Source organism: Carica papaya, chromosome 1 (genome assembly GCF_054855325.1).
Source record: "Carica papaya isolate Zhongbai chromosome 1, ASM5485532v1, whole genome shotgun sequence".
In the NCBI taxonomy this organism is placed as follows: Eukaryota; Viridiplantae; Streptophyta; class Magnoliopsida; order Brassicales; family Caricaceae; genus Carica; species Carica papaya.
Genome location: NC_142309.1, coordinates 6,026,805 through 6,045,301, shown reverse-complemented (window position 1 = coordinate 6,045,301; position 18,497 = coordinate 6,026,805). Strand labels below are relative to the sequence as shown.

Genomic DNA, 18,497 nt, shown 5'->3' with positions numbered 1-18,497 from the left:
ACTTTAGTGGTGTTAGACTGAAATATTCAAATGGGTTTTCCTTTGTTTTTTTTACAACTTTTCAAAAGAAAAAAAAAAACATTATTCTTTGACTCTCTACGTAATAACTCTACCATTAAGCATAATTCTTAATTTATATATATATATTGAAACAACGAGAAGGTGGTCACAGTCAAAATTCTTTGGACTTATAATTACTTTATCAATATTAAGAGAATTTCTATTTTTTTTATCAAATACTACTAAGTTGGTCTCGAGATAAAAAGATTCATATTATTCAACCACTATTTAAACTTGATACTTAAATTTTAAATTAACAAGAAATTTTCGTAAAATTACAGAATGAGAAGATAAATATTATAATACAATATTATTTATTTGGTACACTAAGAGTATCATAAATAATGAGCCTTTTTTTAAAAAAAAAAATTTTCTCAAGAAATAAAGACTAATAGCTTTGTTATCTTGGGAAAGCTCCAATGACTCCAAACTTTGTGCCAAGACTCAAATCTTATGACAAGCTTGGAAGTTTAAGTAAAATGGTAGAGTCCTAGTACAATTATAGGATAGTTCTTGGATTTTGAGACCATTTTAGAGTTTTATGATAACTCCAAAATTTTGGCATTAAGTTTTAATTATATTTTAAATTGTTTAAAAATTTTATTTTTATTAGTGTTAAATTTTTTAATGTTTTTAAAATTAAAGTAAATATAAATCTTAAAATAAATTTCACAAACAAAATCCATTTATTCTAAAAATACCCTTAAGCTAAATTTATTTAGTAGATTTGCATATTTTTTAAAAAAAATTATGATCCCAATCAAGTACTAATTCTACCACTAAGCATCAATTTTTCCAAGCCAGTAAAGTTTAAAGATTTTTCTAATACAACACATGTCAAGGTCCAAATTTTATCCAAAAATCTATTAGGCCATATGGTTTGCCAAATTTAGATGAATAAATCATGATGGCACGTTTTAAACACTATCTAGAAATTTGTAATAAGTAACATGTGTCTTATAGTGTAAGTATTGATATATATTAATTGCGATTTGCAAATTTGACAACTTTTTTTTCCTAATCTATTTAATACTTTGAAAATTTTATATGTTTTTCTCTTCGAAATGAGCAAGCAAATATTAATTAAACCATGACTAACCAAAACAAGGCATCATTCTCAAAGGCAAGTGGAATAAATGGCTCAAACAATTTTATGTAAACTTGGTATTGAAGTTATTAATCTTGGTAATTAGAGAAATACATATTGATGAGAATTGTTTGGGTAATACTTGTTCTTTATGGCTTTGACTTTAATAAGTTATCAATTGGTCAACGAAAACTTCAAAAAAAAAAAGGAAAAGAAAATGTCAATTATATGCAAAATTCATACTTAATTCACTAAGAAAACAATGTAGGCAAGAGTATCTACCTCAATTAATATAATGCTTTCATTATAGAGTTGATTATTCAAGTTCAAATCATATTTCTTATCTTATCTTAAAAAATAAATGGAAAACAATTTTAACTTGTTATTGTCCATGTCTTAGGCTACTATCATTAAATGTTAAGTTGACATATTCTCAACTCTCACATTATATTTTATATATTTAATTTTTATTTGTTAATTCGTGTATTAGAGGGATATCTGGGGATAAAATTAAAGTCATTATCTGTCCTTCTTAGTAGAAACACACAACAAACAAGATTACCTCAACATTTATATAATCCTATAAAGGATTCTTTCTTTTTTAACATCACTAATTGGCTTCCCCATTTAGAAAAAAAACATTGACTATGATAAGTGTTTACATAACATGGTGAAAAAAATTTTCCACTACAAGGGTTAGGAACTAACCTCACTATAGTTTTATAAAGTAAATAAAATTGTTCCACTATAATTTTTTTCTTTTTATATCAACAAAATAGAAGCAAATAATATTAACAAAAGTTTATTATTGATGAAGTTTCATATTTCCGGCAAATAATATTGTAATTAGTATAATATCATTTGTTACAAAAATTTTATCACCGACTTATATACTTCTAGCGACAATAGAGAAAGTATTACAATTATTTTTGATGACCCGCTTTTTGATGAAACAAAGTTTTGTCACTATATATATGTGAAATTTTTTCTTATTTACAATGAAAAAATTTTCTATTAAAATTTTTACAGTCACTAGGTGTATTATTATTATCAGTAGTATTGAAAGGAGAACTCTAAGGCTTGTTGACAATTTTTGGTGAATGCCTAAGGCAAAAACTAAAGAAGTATGTTAAGCTAGTACAGGTCAAGCTAATATCAAATTTTAGTGCTAGAATTAACAAATTATGTCGAGGTTGACTAACGTGTGGAATGAACTAATTTAATTCAGGCTTGAAATCAAATTATTCGCTAAAGTTAGTTTTAGTAAAAGAAAAAACCAAGTGAACTTGGATTGGATTCGAAATTGGTTTAACAAATGTATTTGTTTTCAGTTGTAAAGCTCAAAATGGTAGTGAAAACCGCTAATTCTATGGATAAGTTAGGTTTAAAAGGATACTAAAATATTAAAAAAAAATTGCACCATATATTAATTTGGTTTCAAACCAAATGAAGTCAATAATTTATTAATAATTTGTATGTTTCTAATACTTATATTTTTATATTTTATTTAAAATAAATTATTTCTTAAACTATTATCATAAGTGGGTATGATTGATTAGTCATAAAAATACACAAGATGTAGTAACTATCATAAAAAAAAAATAAATTAAATTATGAGAATTTACTGTTAAATTGTTTTATTACAATAAAAGTATGAAAGAAGTATTCAAGATATATTAGTAAAATGCTACATATTTATAATTCTTAACCTATAATAAAATTTATTTCTTAAACTTGTAGGATTAATGATTCAAGTCAAACCAATACATATGTACTTAATACTATCCTAGAGAAAGTTAATAAAAATATTATTGTAAAAATATGAAAAAAAAAAAATTATGTGAGATTAACCCTAATTGAAAGTTTGATGGAGCATGGAGACACTTTCAGATATCTTTCCCTAAATCATTGAAGGTTTTCATCCAATGGTTGACGAACACGTGGAGATGCCTTTTTAAGGTAGGTGACGACGTTCTGATGCTTCCGAGGACAACTAGAAATAATGCAAGAATTCAAGTCTCATCAAATCGAAGCCAGCATTATATCCACGCTCTTAATCTTCAGGTAGAAACACGCGTCTCTGTTAACGGTGCGATGGCAAAAGTTAAGCGTTTGTTTAACACGCGCTAGTAGTACAGAGTGGGAGTTAATGAATGTGGGGAAAGAAACAGCGTAAAAATCAGCAGGTTGTATGAAACCAGGAAGAACACAAACGCTACCTCCAAATCTTATTTCTGGTTCAAGATTGGAAACCTGAGCCTCTAAAAACCAAAGCTTTGATTGAAAAAAAGATCAGAAGGCAACCAAAATACACAAAAGGCTTTTTCTTTCACTCTCTCTCTCTTAATTATTTTGTTGCTTTCTCTCTCTAGGGTTTCAAGAATCTAACTTTTCTTTGCCTTTCACATATTTGGTTACATTTGAGTTGGAAGTCAGAAAAAGAAAGATCAGCTTGTTCACAAGAGAAGGAGAGGAACCCAGAAGAAAAAAGAAAAGAAAAGAAAGAAAGAAACCCAGAAAAGAAATATACACAGATACAAGGTACATACATATCTAGAGATAAATTTATATAGAGTAAGGGAAAGGGGGAAGTAGGGGAGGATATGGGGAGAGGAAGAGTAGAGTTGAAGAGGATAGAGAACAAGATAAACAGGCAGGTGACATTTGCTAAGAGAAGGAATGGGTTGCTGAAGAAAGCTTATGAGCTCTCAGTGCTCTGTGATGCTGAGGTGGCTCTCATCATTTTCTCTAACCGAGGCAAGCTCTACGAGTTCTGTAGCAGCTCTAGGTATCTTCTCCTTTCTCCTCTCTACCTAATTCATACATACACATGTCGTTTAGACACTAGAGAGATCTGTTCTTGTGTTTTTCTTTTCTCTGCTTTCTTCATGGGCTTGTAGCTAGGTTTCCTTTGATTCTTTCTTCTGTGCTTCAGACCTAACTTCTTGATTCTCTCTTTATTATTAACGTCTTTTTTATTGTTTCTGTTAATTGGATGAACCAAAGTCTGATTGGTTTTGAGAAATTGGTCAGACTTTCAAACTTTGTTTTTCAAAAAAAAGGATTTTCATTTTCTCTGTTATATATTTACCAAAAATTTTCGTGTTATGATTTATGTATAAAGGTAAAGCTTGATTAGGGTTTTCTTTTCATTCTTTTTTTTCTGCTTAACTTATCAATTCTCGTCTTGAAAGATCTGAATGGGACCTATTGCCTTTTTCTTTTCTTCAGCTGGAAATCTTCATAATTGATTAGTTTTTTTGGCTATAAAATTTTTCTAACAAAATAGCACAAAAAGTTTTGACTTCAAATCTTTTAGGTTTTCAGTTTTCCTTTTGGAAATTGATTATGATCTGTTTGTTGAAGTTAATTAGGTATAATAATTATAATTTAATTAACGAAAGTAATCAAACCAGTTCTCTTGCTTAAATCTTGAGTTTTTTTGGGTGTGCTATGTTTGTGCGTCTGTGCTGTGAGAGAAAGAAAAGCAAATTGTTTGCTATAAAGCCCGTGATCCTGATCTATATCATATATATATATATATATATATATGTTCTCTGCTTGATAGAGAAAATGATAAGGTGACTTGAGGAAACTTGCATATGTTAATAGAATTCATTATGTTTTTTTTTTTCTGAGAGTATTTTGGTTTATATATATACATATGTACACTAACTTACGTTGTTTCTTCTGAAAGGCTTTCACTAATCGATGATATTTTTAATAGTATGTTCAGTTACAAAAATTTAGGGTTTATAATTGTATAATAGCTTTTTGTGTCAAAGCTTTCTCCTTCTTCTGTTTCTTTGAACTTACCTGAAATCTCTCAGTCCTATTGCTGGCTATTATTTAATTTTATCAACTTTGTATTAAAAGTAATGCATGCATGCATATTTAGGTGACTTGGTGAAAAAATCAAATTAATCAATCACCATACATTACTTGTGTTCTTTTATATAGTTAAACTAATTTATTTTTACATAAATATCGAAGACTATTTTTTTTAAAAAAATTCTAACAATAAATTAATAGTAATAAATTAATCTCCTGGGCCAAAACACACTGGCTGTATATTATATATATATATATAGAGAGAGAGAGAGAGCCTGTAGTATCAACAAACTTACAATAAATCCTACTGGCTGAAGATGAAATGGTCAAAATGGTTGTGGAAAGTGAAGTGACTGAAGTGACTGACGCTCTTTTCTTTTGCAATCAATGCAAACATATATATATATATATTTAAATATATATATATTTAAATATATGTATATAAGACTGCAATTTTTTACCTCCTTTACAAATGCACGAGGGAGCCAAATAATTAGAATAGGAGGTGATGATCGTCATTGTTTCATATTAATTTTATATCCAATTAGGTCTTACATGAAGAAAACAAAATTAAAGAAAATTTTGAACCATTACTTCGCATATTTTGATGTTTAGCAAACCTTTCCAAAGTGTTTATGTTACAAAAATGAGTAATTATTTTATATAATGGGTATACAATATACTCATCATATAAAATAATTTCTCAGGTTAAAGTATACAAAATTTCTTTATCAAGTACATTTAGATTAAGGAAATCTCTTAACTTATATGGAAAGGTTAACCATTTCTATATTGAGATTAGGAGAAATCTTTTCACTTAAGAGTGGTCAATAAAACAATATTTATTTGGTCTCGAGTCCATACTTTAGCTAAAATCTATGTATATATATATAATAACTTTTACAATATAATGAAGAAATTGAATTTTATAACTAATGGCTATAACTTGATTTTCTTCTTCTTCGGGTTTACCATATCTAAGAAGGTAGTTTGTTTGCTTAAATATATTTAGAATAAAATATGAAGTTTATAAGCTCCAAATTAATGTAAAATTTGTTAAAGCATTTTTCTTCTCAGAATAAGTTATTAGATTTTAATTATTAAGAAAATACAATTTTATAAGACGTATTATTAGTTTATTCACGTATTTGATATCTTTTTGAGAAAAATTATGCTTTTTTTGTGTTTGGTAAAAGTATATCTTATAAGCTAGAATTCTACCAAAAAAAAAAAAAGAAAACAATTGTTTTAAATATTTGTGACTTGGGATTATGAATTTTAAAATTATTTGAATCCACATAAATATTTACACCTTCAACACTTCCTTTTTCAAAAGAGTTTATAATCTCTTTAAAATCAAAATTATTTTCTATTAACTTCTTAAATAATATATTGTAATAATTTATAAGTTACTTGATAATTCACTATCTAATAATAATTAAAAGATTATTCAACTTAAACAATATAGTAGTTTATAGACTATAGAGCTTATAAGCTCTTCAAGAGTCTATAAGGTATTCATGTTTTCTTTTAGCAAGCTTTTAAAATATAGCATAAGCTTATAAACTATTAGTTTATTTATATATTTGCTAAAAATATACTTATAAGTTTTTATATATGTTAATATAATAAGACTTCATTTTTTTATATATGCATATGTTGCTTTCTCTATTCTAAAATATCATATCATTCACCATCTTTTTGGCCATCAAAATTGCATCTATAATTAGCATTCGTTTCATAAAAGTATGTTGACATCTACCAATCACTTTACTAATCACTTCTGTTATACTTTTAGCCAAAAAATTTTGCGATGTACTTGTAAATATTCTCAACTAAGATGATAAGATGAATGTTTTTAATATTAACCACTCCCTCCACCTTAACAATTAATAATAAGAAAGAGAAATTTAAAATTTCACAATAGACCTATCTTATGCAGTTTTTTAAATAATTCGATAATATCATTTTTTATATACCAAAATTTATGCAAAAAACTCACGTTAAAATTATTGGGAGTAGGAATTTTATCTTTACTGTGCATAAGTTATTTAAATATTTTCTCTTAAGTGAACTCTTTTTCAAGCGATACATGACTCATCTCATCTAAGGAATTAAAATTGATACCATCCAGCTTATGCCTTCAACTTAACTCTTTGCGGTACAAACTATAGAAAAAATTTCTAATCTCTTGTTTTAAACTCTCGTTAATCTTCACCAACTTATCATCAGTCTCCATTTCTTCCACATATTTAGTTTTTCTATGATAATTTGTCATATTATGAAAGAATTTGATATTTTTGTTTTCCTCATTAATCTACCTGATTACTCGATTTGTGTCTCTAGAATATCTCTATTTTAAATTTGTTTGTCAATTCAAACTTCGAAGATTCCCTACAAGCCAAATCTGCAGTAAACAAAACACTCTCACCCTTCACCCATCTCGATATCGTAAAACAAAAGTTGCATAAGCATACCTTTCTTTCACTTATTCTTTTTACACCATTTCTTGATTTTGGTTTTTACAATCTTTAATTTTTGAATAATTCTAAAGTTGACTTTTTTTTCATTGTTGACTCTCTTTACCTTCCTTATATCTTACCACATAAAGTATTCTCTTTTGTCCATTTTTCTGAAAATTTGAGTGGATGAGGGCCTCATTTGATCTCATTAGATACCTGAAAAATAGGCAGGTGGTTGGATATGGCTTATTGCAAAAGCTTTCAACAAATACCTGAAACTTGAAGTTAGTAAAAAACAAATACTAAGAATCAGTCAATTCATAAGCATGTCGAGCTAAATCTCTAATTAAATCATATTTATTCATTTCCCATAAGAGATAAATTTAGTAAATCAAGTCTATCAAGAATTCTCTTAAATTTATCAACACAAACCCTCAAGAAGTGTTCATTAAATCTTTTATATCTATTCAAAATCATAATGAAATCACCTCCATCATCCACGAGAATTCTCATTTTTATTTATATTTTTAAAAATCCTTTTATGGCAAGCTCTCTCTCTCTCTCTCTTTCTCCCTTCTTCACTATTGTAAACACCGGTAAACACTCATTTTCCTCCTTTTATATAGTCTTTCAACAAACAAGATGATGAATATTCATAATCTCCTCACATTTAAAAGACTCATCTTTTTATAAGACTAGAATCCCTCCAAATGAATCTCTAGCTGTTATGTCTTGTCAACCTATTTTTTTTTTTTATCTTCCACAAGTTTCAGATAATCTAATAAGATATAGGCTCTATTTTAGAACCTTACAAACAAATGACATCAGATTTCTACTACTCATGTAGACCCCTAATTACCTGTTATCATTTCATTTTCATGAAATGATACGATTAAACAAGGTTTAAATCTCTTTTGTGACTCTCTCCCTTCTTTCCTCTTGACCTCGAGTTATCTTGTAGTTGATTCTAAACTACAACCTTTTTAGCTCCATGAACTTTTCATCATCTGTTTATTTTTATCTTTTGATTTTTATTGTCTCTCTCCTCTCATTTTCTCATTCCTTTAATTCTCTATCTCCTTAATAGCTCTATAGTTTATTCCTCTAAACTATAAAAAAGGTATCTCCAACATACAACTAATCCTCTGAATATCTTGGAGTACCCAACTAGAATTTTCTCCTTCAATTAGATTTTGGATTCAACTAGAAGTTTCTACTCCCCTTTTTGAATCATCATCATTTCTCCCCCGACAGTACTTTTTGTTACTTTTTCCTTTACCAAAAACACCACCAAATTTTGGATGAGTTCTTTATTCACCATCACGACCACATTTCACCATCCCCCGATTCCATCTTTTCTTTCCCCTTCTTGCTGCCTAAGGCTGTTGTCTCCCTAAGGTCACTTATCTCTCTTTGTCTTTTATCACCCCCCACCCTTGGAAACCAAATATGTTTTCTCCTATGCCATCAAATGCATTAAAACTTGTTCTCCACCTCATTCTACCTCAATTTTTTGCGATCTCATCCAAGTTATGAGTCTCAAACCCATTTTAGACATGACTCAACATTTTGGCCCGTCTCTTTATTCCCATTCGTTCCCCCTATTTGCCTTTCTCAAACCCGTGAAAGCTTTTTCACCCTCAGTTCAAATATGCTGGATACAAAGAATTTTTTTTAGAGGCTCAACTTAATTTAAATTTTTACTGAAATGATTGAAAATATTTTTGTGTTTTAGATTTTATCAAAATGATGTTCCCTCTTTGCTTTTTGGTTGTTGATATTTTGAAATTTGAAATTCACCCATTCTGCCTTACTATCGAGTTTCATCGTCCTTATCCAACTCATCTGTTCAGAGCTATTCTTCACAATTTCAGTGAAGGTTTTCTCTCTCTTTGCTTTTAAACTCATCCTCAACTCAGTACGACAATTGACAACATGGAAAAACTAGAATTAATTTTGCTACCTTCTATGATCCTCTTTTAATATCTCTACTATTAGGTCAATCTTTCTAAATTTCTCTGGTGCCTCACAATTCTTCCTTCCCACTGTAAACACTGCAACCACCATCCTCCACCAAATACCAAACTCTAATCCTTTTATTAAAAGACGACCTCATTGTCTCCCCTTTCTCCTTTGTAAACACTAAAAATCTCTCCATTCTATTCTTACCCAAGGCCACCCACATGTTATGTTTCTTGCCTTCTTTTGTTCGACCCTAAATTTTTCCTAGCTTAATTTAATAAAACTCTTGTAAGACACCCAACAATTACTCCACTTCATCTTGCTGTAAAGAAATCGATACACTGAAGCCCCTTCCATTCTCACTCAACCTTAATCCTTTTGATTTATATCCCTTGTCAAAAATGTCAAAATTTTTATTTTTGGTGACTAGAAATTTCTGATATGGATGAAACTTTCTGGCCCCCTCTCATTTGGTACAACTAGTGACGTAAATTATTTTGCCTTTGCCTAGATGGTTACCTCTCGATCGCTTCACAGTCACCTCTTAGTGAAGGTCAATAAAAATCTATTAGGAAGTTAAAACAAAATAGAATGGTGGGGTAGTACAAGTAAGATGGATAATTATATTTGTGATTAACTAAGTCATTTAATACAAATCCTCTTTCTTATATCTTTGACCTTCCAGTTAATTCTTCTCCTAAGCCATTAAATTCCAAACTATAGAATATATAAAGTGGAGTTACAAGAAACGTCCACCAATAAAATCATAGAATTCATGATAGAATGTCATATTTAAAAGAAAAATTTCCCACCACAATGCTAAAAGAAAAAAAAAAAGATTTTCTACCCTGAAAAGAATTTTTTAATTTTCATATTGCATATTGTAAGTTCTGAAAAGAACCTAACTTTTGTTCTTGTTTCCTCAAAAATTAAAATTTAAAAGTTAAAAGATTCTTATCAACAACCTATCATCATCAAGCATTGACAATTGAATGATACTGTTCCTTTACTCAAGATAAAATAACTCTAATTGCTGTCACTAAATTTTAGTCATTAATTTTGCTAGAATATCGCTTACACCATGGTAGAAGAGAAAACGACTATACCCTATTAGATTCATGTCTTCCTAGCCATCACAAGCAACGATGACCAATGATCCTAACCATCATTGCAAATGAGTTTTCATCAAAAGGACAACCATCATATGTGACCATAAATTGACACGTGGTTGTCACACACCCTTGATCACAAATGGGCATCTATATATATATATATATATATATTGAAATATACAAATGACCATCTATATTATCTGTTGTTTTGATCGGTTCAGTTCCCACGATATTAGTTCTTTACCAGTCCAATAAGTCTTCCAGCCTATTGTATCCGTTTTCGATCAGTTTGGTTATGTTCACATTTTACAGTTACTTTTATAGTGTATTAGTAAAAAAAAGTAATAATTTGTCATTCAATACTACAGACTTACGGTGAAAAATAATCCACTTGATTATAAATGATGTATTTTACTAAGTTTTCATCCATTTGAATGCATATAAAAAACTGAGATACATCTACACAAAGTATCAAATATCATATATGATGTCTAGTTTCTCAATGATCGTTGGATATATGATAATTATTGTTAGTCAAAAAGTGAATATGAAACTTATGTTTAAAAGTAAGAAAATATGGGATGTTCAATAAAAATTAACGACTAAGCTTAAAAATAGAATTAACACTTTATTTGTGTTAGAAGACGAAAAACATGAAGTTCATCTCCAACCGCAAGCTAAAACTTAAGAAATGTTAGGTCCTACTGAAGTTGTTCCCATTTATACTATTGATTTTAAGTAAGTTCCTTGTTTCAACAATTTTATTTTATTTCCAAGTGCTATTAAAGTGATTCCTGCCCTAATGATTGCATTAAAGAGCTTTGTTGTATGATCTCATTTAATCTCCTTAGTTTTATAATCCTAAAGAACCTATAATTCTAGTTAGCTTTCAAATTTTTTCACAGAAAATGATCAACAGTCCTGGGCTTCTGAAGATTTTTAAGGGCATGTCCGCATCTTTCCTATCTAAACATTTCATCACTTTGGAATTTAAAGTTGAGTTTTCACCAAATGGGGCAGAACGATATAGAACAAGAAGATTTTATTGTGGAAGAAGTTTTCAATTAAAGAAATCTTATGGAATAATAAATTATTATATTATATATTTAAATTAGTTATGTGTGTTTATTCATTATAATATTATAGATTTTTATTTAGATAGATCTTTAATCTTTAAACTTTCTCTTTTGTAATGTTTTTACTTGCAACTAATGTGTATACAAAAGTTAGTACTTATCAACAAAGAATAGATCATAAATGATGGTGAATTAAGATTTTCTTTGTTAAAGTTTATTTCATGTTCATTTTTGCTTTTGTTTTTCTAATTTTATTCTCTCTAACCTATCTTATTTATTCTTTTTTCTTTTTAAGATAAATCTTGTTTATTCTAATTTTTTTAAAAATATTTCTTCACTTTTATCGCTAATTTACTCAATATTATTCTGTTTCTCAGTTAAATTCTTTTTATTTCTAAACTATCATAAGTTAGTTAATCGCTACTCGTCATGACTGTTTAGCAGTTAGTTGTGGGTTATCTAGAACTAGAGAGTGCTATGCAAAGAACATGTCCACAGCAGAATGATACTGAAACTGGTTAACAAGAATATTCCTTCTCTTCGCCTCTTACTATCTCCCTTTGCTCTTATTCTCTCAATCAATTCTCCCTTCTAGACTCTTGAATTCTGGAATATACAATATTACTTGTATCACACATCTTATAGCACGAGTAGACAGCTGTAGATATGTCCAATATAGGGTTTCATATAACCATGCAGGGTGAAAATACTTGTGGAGAAAAAGTTTGTTTTACTCCTTCAATTAGGCGGTGAAATTTTTATTCCTTCCTTTCCTCTCTTCCAACTAGAAGGTCGTTTTGCAGGGTTTTCAGAGTGATCAAAGTTTCAGAAAGTTCTTTTTTTTCCTAATTATAGATATATACATATACATTCTTTTTGAGTTATTGTGAAGGCAGAACAGGAAGCTGTGATCAATTGAAATATGTACATATCTCTGGGTTAAGTTAGCGGGTCAAAGTTTAAGTTCTTTATTTTGAGTTCAGTTCCAGCATCAATATATCCTGATGGTATTCATGATCGAATTTGTTTTAAGCATGCTCAAGACACTCGACAGATACCAGAAATGTAGTTATGGTGCTGTTGAAGTTAGCAAACCAGCGAAGGAGCTCGAGGTACTTAATGTAATTTGTCTAACATATGCTCTGAAATTTCTCCCTGGTCTGATGAATATATGAACATTTGAAGCACATTTAAAGCACATATACGCTCATATATGATAACATATATTATTAAGGTTAATGTTGATGGCATGGTAATGTGATTTGTATGACAACAGAGCAGCTACAGGGAATATTTAAAGCTGAAAACTAGATTTGAAGCTCTACAACGAACTCAGAGGTAATTCAGTATACCCTATAAATCAAGATTGTTGATTAGAAATAAATGATATTCTTCATTTTTGTCTCTGCACCCCAAAAGGAATCTTCTGGGAGAGGATTTAGGCCCTTTAAACACCAAAGAGCTGGAGCAACTCGAGCGTCAGCTAGAGTCATCTTTGAAGCATGTTCGATCCACCAAGGTAAATGAATTTCTGGATCTTGAACTTGAAGCATTAGAATGTACTATTCTAAGATCAACCATCACCAATCTAAAACTTTTTGGAGTTCGAAGAAACTGATTCTTGAAACCTCCCAACTGCAGTTATTACTTTGATCAACTTGAACCGTTATATGGGTCTCATAATCAGATTATCACACAAAATTCTTCAGTTTTCTGTTAAGATTATGAACATGATTTTTTAGCTTCTTGTTCTGTGGGCTGAACTGGAATTTATAGGGATGATCTCTTGCTTAAATCTGTAGTCGTTTTGAAGATATAGCTCAGGGCATGTTCTATTCACAGTGTGTCATATACTGCATTTGCTATGCTATATGTTACTGTATTGACTCTGAAATTTTCTTTGCAGACCCAATATATGCTGGATCAGCTCACTGATCTTCAAAACAAGGTATATCTATATAATGATTTAGCTTAATTTGTGAACTTCCTTGCTAACAGCTCAACTTTTTTTTTTTAATTCAGGAACATATGTTGCTTGAAGCTAACAGAGCTTTGACAATCAAGGTAATACCAACCTATAAAAGAATGTAAAAAGTTCTTTTCTGGTAGTCCAGAATCCTAATTGGAGTGGACAGAACGTGTACTGTTAATAATTTGCTTTTGGTATTTAATGTTGAAAATTTGTTTGGCAGCTGGATGAAATCAGTGCAAGAAATCATCTTCGAGTGGCATGGGAAGGCAGTGAACAAAACGTATCTTATGGGCACCAACACGCTCAATCTCAGGGACTATTCCAGCCTCTGGAATGCAATCCCACTTTGCAAATAGGGTAAAGCTTTGAACTTTTTAATTGTACCGATAACATGACGTCAAAATCTGTTATGGGGAACTGAATCTAATTTTGGGTGAGGTTCATTCATTTACAGGTACAACCCAGTTGGTTCAGACCAGATGACGGCAGCAGCCACAAGTCAAGGCCAACAAGTAAATGGGTTCATCCCTGGCTGGATGCTTTGAACAGCTGTGTGGCCTGAATGACCACAAGAACATTGAAGGTGTTTTTATAAGTATATGCTTTTTGATGTTGACAATATGTAAATGGTTGATTTCATGTGCATTTGTGTTTAATTCAGTCAGTCATATGGACATAAAGGCACAAGTGGTTGAATCTGTGAGGCAAAAACCTCTAAGGTGTAAGGCCTTCTGGACATGATGAGGGCATGTAAGCAATTCATATGATATTGCACTTCTGAAAACTTGTTTGGAAACCTGTTTGGTGATTTGCCATTTGAACATTTCTTCCCTTTTTCTTTTAATTCAGTGAAGTGATATTTCTCCTCTTTGCTGTATGAAAACTGCAGTTGTGGGGCACTTAGAACTCGGTACTTTTTTACTATAGGAATCAAAAGAATTAATTAATGACCACTTTTCATCTATTCATAATTAAAGTAAGTGATTTAGAGTTTAATGGATAGATATTATTTTTTATCTATCTGCAAATAAATGAAGCCCAAGCCTGGCCCATTTGTACACTCGACAGAGGTCTAGTATGCACCAGTACTCTATTTTAGGACATGGTAGGCCTAGCTCGGGGCGTGCTGGCCATGGAAGGAAGCTACTCCAGTCCAAACTGTGGTTTAGTTTTTTTTTTTCACAAAATACAAAATCTAATTTATTTCAAAAGAGATAAATAATTTAAAAAAAAATTAATTATTTTTTAAATTAAATAATTAGTACTTTAATTATTATTTTTAATTATGATATTTAAACTTTTATCGTACTAATAACAACTAATAGAACAGTATTTAAATTAAATAAAAAAACATTTATTGGTGACAACTATTTTTCAGCTGACATAAATAAATCAATTCCTTATCAGGGCATGATATGGAGCTATCAGAAAAGACCATGCATATGTACACAAACATATATATTTATATATGTAACAAAACTAACCTTATCTTAATTTATACGAAAGCGGCCCGACATACGATGATAATGATAACGAAATATCTGTTACATACAGAAATAGTCCAGCCTTACCTTACCATAATTAATTAACTACAAGGTAATTAATTATAAAACTAATTGTTTTTGGTTATTGGGATAAAAAATTTAAAAAAAAAAAAAAAATCTTAGCTTTAGACTTCCAAGATTTTACTGATCAAAGTGGTCCCCTAACAAAAATTTGCTTATGTTAATCAAAATTTGGTTCATTTCCCTTTTTTTAATAAGTTTATATATATATATATATATATATATATATATATATATACATGAAGAATGTACTATCTATTACCAAAAATTTAAGCTTCTATGGGACCGTAGTCTATTCAACAACATGGTACTGAGTTTTTTATGTTTTGTATTCAATCGTGCAAGTTTTTTATTTTTTATTTTATTATAAATAGGGACCATTTTACTTGTATTTAGAATATTTAGTTGGTATTTAATATTTAATATTTAATTTTTTAAATAATTTTTATTTAAAAAAGTAAATAAATAATAAAAAATATGTATCTTCTTAATAATTGTGCATATTAATATTTTTATATCGAACATGTTTTTAAAAAATATATTAAATAGTCAAATGTACGTCTTATAATGTTGATAAGAGATGATGATTTCTTTTTTAATGTTGGTAAATAGAAGACCAACTCTATTTTTCAGGAGTACTATTATGAGACTTTAAGTTTCATTATTAATATTTGAAGAAACATGTGATGGTGCAAACATATTATTCCAAAATCTCTCAAAACCAAGGCAAACATGTCCCTATATATATATATACCTATATATTTTCTTAGCTTTTGTGGACCATTATCATTCTTACATGAATTGAATAAAGGGTATTACCCTTTGCCAAAAGTAGAGTAGAGGTTGTCCATACATACATAAATTATATATATATATATAGTAATTATATATAGTAAAATTCTAGACTAAAAGATCTATAGATTAATTAGTCTAAATTTATTTAATCGAGAAACAAAAGTTTATCGTCTGTATTTACTGATAAGATATTAATATGGTACCTTAATTCCTTTCTTCTTTTTTTTTTTTGGCAAGAATCTCTCATATACTAGTTTGGACTTGCAAGAAATTCATATATATCAATGAAAATTTGAAAGATAATTCAAAATATAATAAAATAGGATCTTGAGCCAATGAAGTTTCAATAGCAATATAATTATTTATCTAGAGAAATGAGGTCCCAAATTTTAGCAAGATACATTAACATAGCTTCCACTAAATTAATTATTTATAATGACTCCAAGAGAATGATCCCTTTCATAGAGAATAAGAGAGAGAGAGAGAGAGAGAGAGAGTATATAATATATACATATATATATATATATATTTGGGGAAAGAATTTAGTAGATATAATTATACATAAAAGAAAAGGACCACACATGTGATTGTGGTTTCCCTAAACGACTAAGACTTTTCTAATTAATTTTTAATTAATATCTAATAATATTATTAGAAAAGATTAGATTCCCAATTGCACCCAAATGGAGAAAAACAAAAAAGGTTTGGTGTTAAAGAGATTGTGACCAAAAACTCAAGAATAATGAAGAAAAAAAGATTGAAGATTCTTATATTCTAATTCGAGTGAAATTATTGGGGGACTTTATTAACAATATTATTAGAAAGATGCTATGTGCGACCCATAAATCTGTAAGGATTAGACTCAATTCTCTCATCAAGGTGCCTTCAACAACTAAAACTTAGTAAAAGGTATCTTAACTAATGTTCATTAATTAAAAATAAATTGAACAAAGGTAAGCTTATTCATCTCTGGATGAATAGCTAAATTAAACTTAGTTGATAAATAAACACCTCTTATATTGAAGATTATCTAAAATGAATGTTATTATTATGTCTCTATTTATAGACATGAATATATAATTTAAATCTAGAAAAAAATATAAAGACTAATCATAATAAATTTACAGTATGCATAAAAATATATATGATTATTACATTAAAGAAAATGATATGTGATTATTTCATTGGCACGCCCTCTCTCTTTCCTCCCTTCATTACCTAATGGTGGCATGAAGTAAAGATTAAACTTGTTTTGATATTTGGAAAAAAAAAATGGTTTCTAGACGAACTTCGTGAAAATATTAGAAATTTAACTTTAGAGGAGATAACATGTACTTGGAGTTACTTCTTATTTCTTCATGTATAAAGTCATAGTTAATTTCATTGTATCTCGTGTCAAAATAAAATACTATATTAGAGGTGAGATACACAGTTATAACATCGTCATATCGAAGGATAAGAGGATGACAAGGTGAAAATGCCAAGTTTAGCAAATAGGTGTTAGAACCATAGAAGTTATACCGTGGGATTAACAACAACCTTATACTCATATTCAATTGAAGAATATGTAATAATTGATTATACTTCTTGGCTTGTGAAAGAGACAAATTTAGAGTATAAATGTACAGTAAGACCATTATAGAACAAAGGTCATCAGCAAAATCACCCTAATTAGCACTAGAGGATCATTATAAGGAGATTAATGAGAGAACAAACAATAAATCAAGGTGTAAGATTTATTTAACATATTAAAGAAGTCTTTTCATCGCAATTCAATAATCAATGGAGGAATTGTGCATGAATTGGTATAATTTTCTTGTAAAGAAGATCAAGTCATGTTTAAAAAAAATGACATATGATAGTGCATCAAAGACGTGTTGATATTATTTAGGATTGTTAAAATCTTAACCTCCAATCCGACAAGAGGGGAGTAATAAACATTGGGTGGGGCAACCATTAGGGTAGAGCAACCTTTAGAGTTAGTCATTTTTATTTTGATAAGAAACTCATTAAGATATCGTGGTAAAAGAAGATTATATTATCATTTTCATACAAAACTTCTACATTGATAATAACTAAGTTTTTATATATATATTTAAAATAAATTTTATCTTAAGGTTGTGGAAAGCCTACCGAATATAAGTATAAAAGTTTCCTACTGTAATGATATCATCAATATAAATAAGAATAAAAAGGGTAGTCAATCCTAATTTGGAGATAGTAACAGATCAATTACCTTTTGATGCAATAAAGCCAATTTGCTGTAGAAACTAGCTTAAGAGATTAAACCATGTATTTGGCACCTGCTTAAAGCCATATAAGGTTTTATGAAGTGTATAAACATTATTACCAAAGTTTTTGTCCACAAAACCAATAGGTTATGCCATTTATACATTGTTATTGATGTTTCATGAAGAAAGGTGTTGGAAACGTCCAATTATTATATATCCTTATCGAATAAGATGAAAAGAAAAATAACCAAATTTATTATTATAGTTAACGTTTGCTCTTTAGTAAAATTTTTTTACTACAAGACGCACTTTGTAATGGTCAATATTATAATTAGGAATTCTTT

The 18,497-nt window shown here is 29.2% G+C and overlaps 1 protein-coding gene across 2 annotated transcripts; it reads left to right on the top strand.

Moving 5' to 3' along the window:
- Window positions 1-3,575: 3,575 nt before the first annotated feature.
- LOC110820237 (agamous-like MADS-box protein MADS2) lies at window positions 3,576-14,385 on the top strand. Of its 2 annotated transcripts, none has more exons than XM_022049666.2 (8): window positions 3,576-3,935; window positions 12,624-12,702; window positions 12,867-12,928; window positions 13,010-13,109; window positions 13,497-13,538; window positions 13,613-13,654; window positions 13,783-13,919; window positions 14,017-14,385. In XM_022049666.2, the coding sequence occupies exons 1-8, from the start codon at window positions 3,751-3,753 to the stop codon at window positions 14,105-14,107; spliced, it is 738 nt and encodes a 245-aa protein (XP_021905358.2). In that variant the 5' UTR covers window positions 3,576-3,750; the 3' UTR covers window positions 14,108-14,385. The 2 variants fall into 2 exon arrangements, with proteins under 2 accessions (XP_021905358.2, XP_088073066.1); XM_088216940.1 differs by having other exon boundaries at window positions 12,624-12,711; window positions 14,017-14,246.
- Window positions 14,386-18,497: the final 4,112 nt, after the last annotated feature.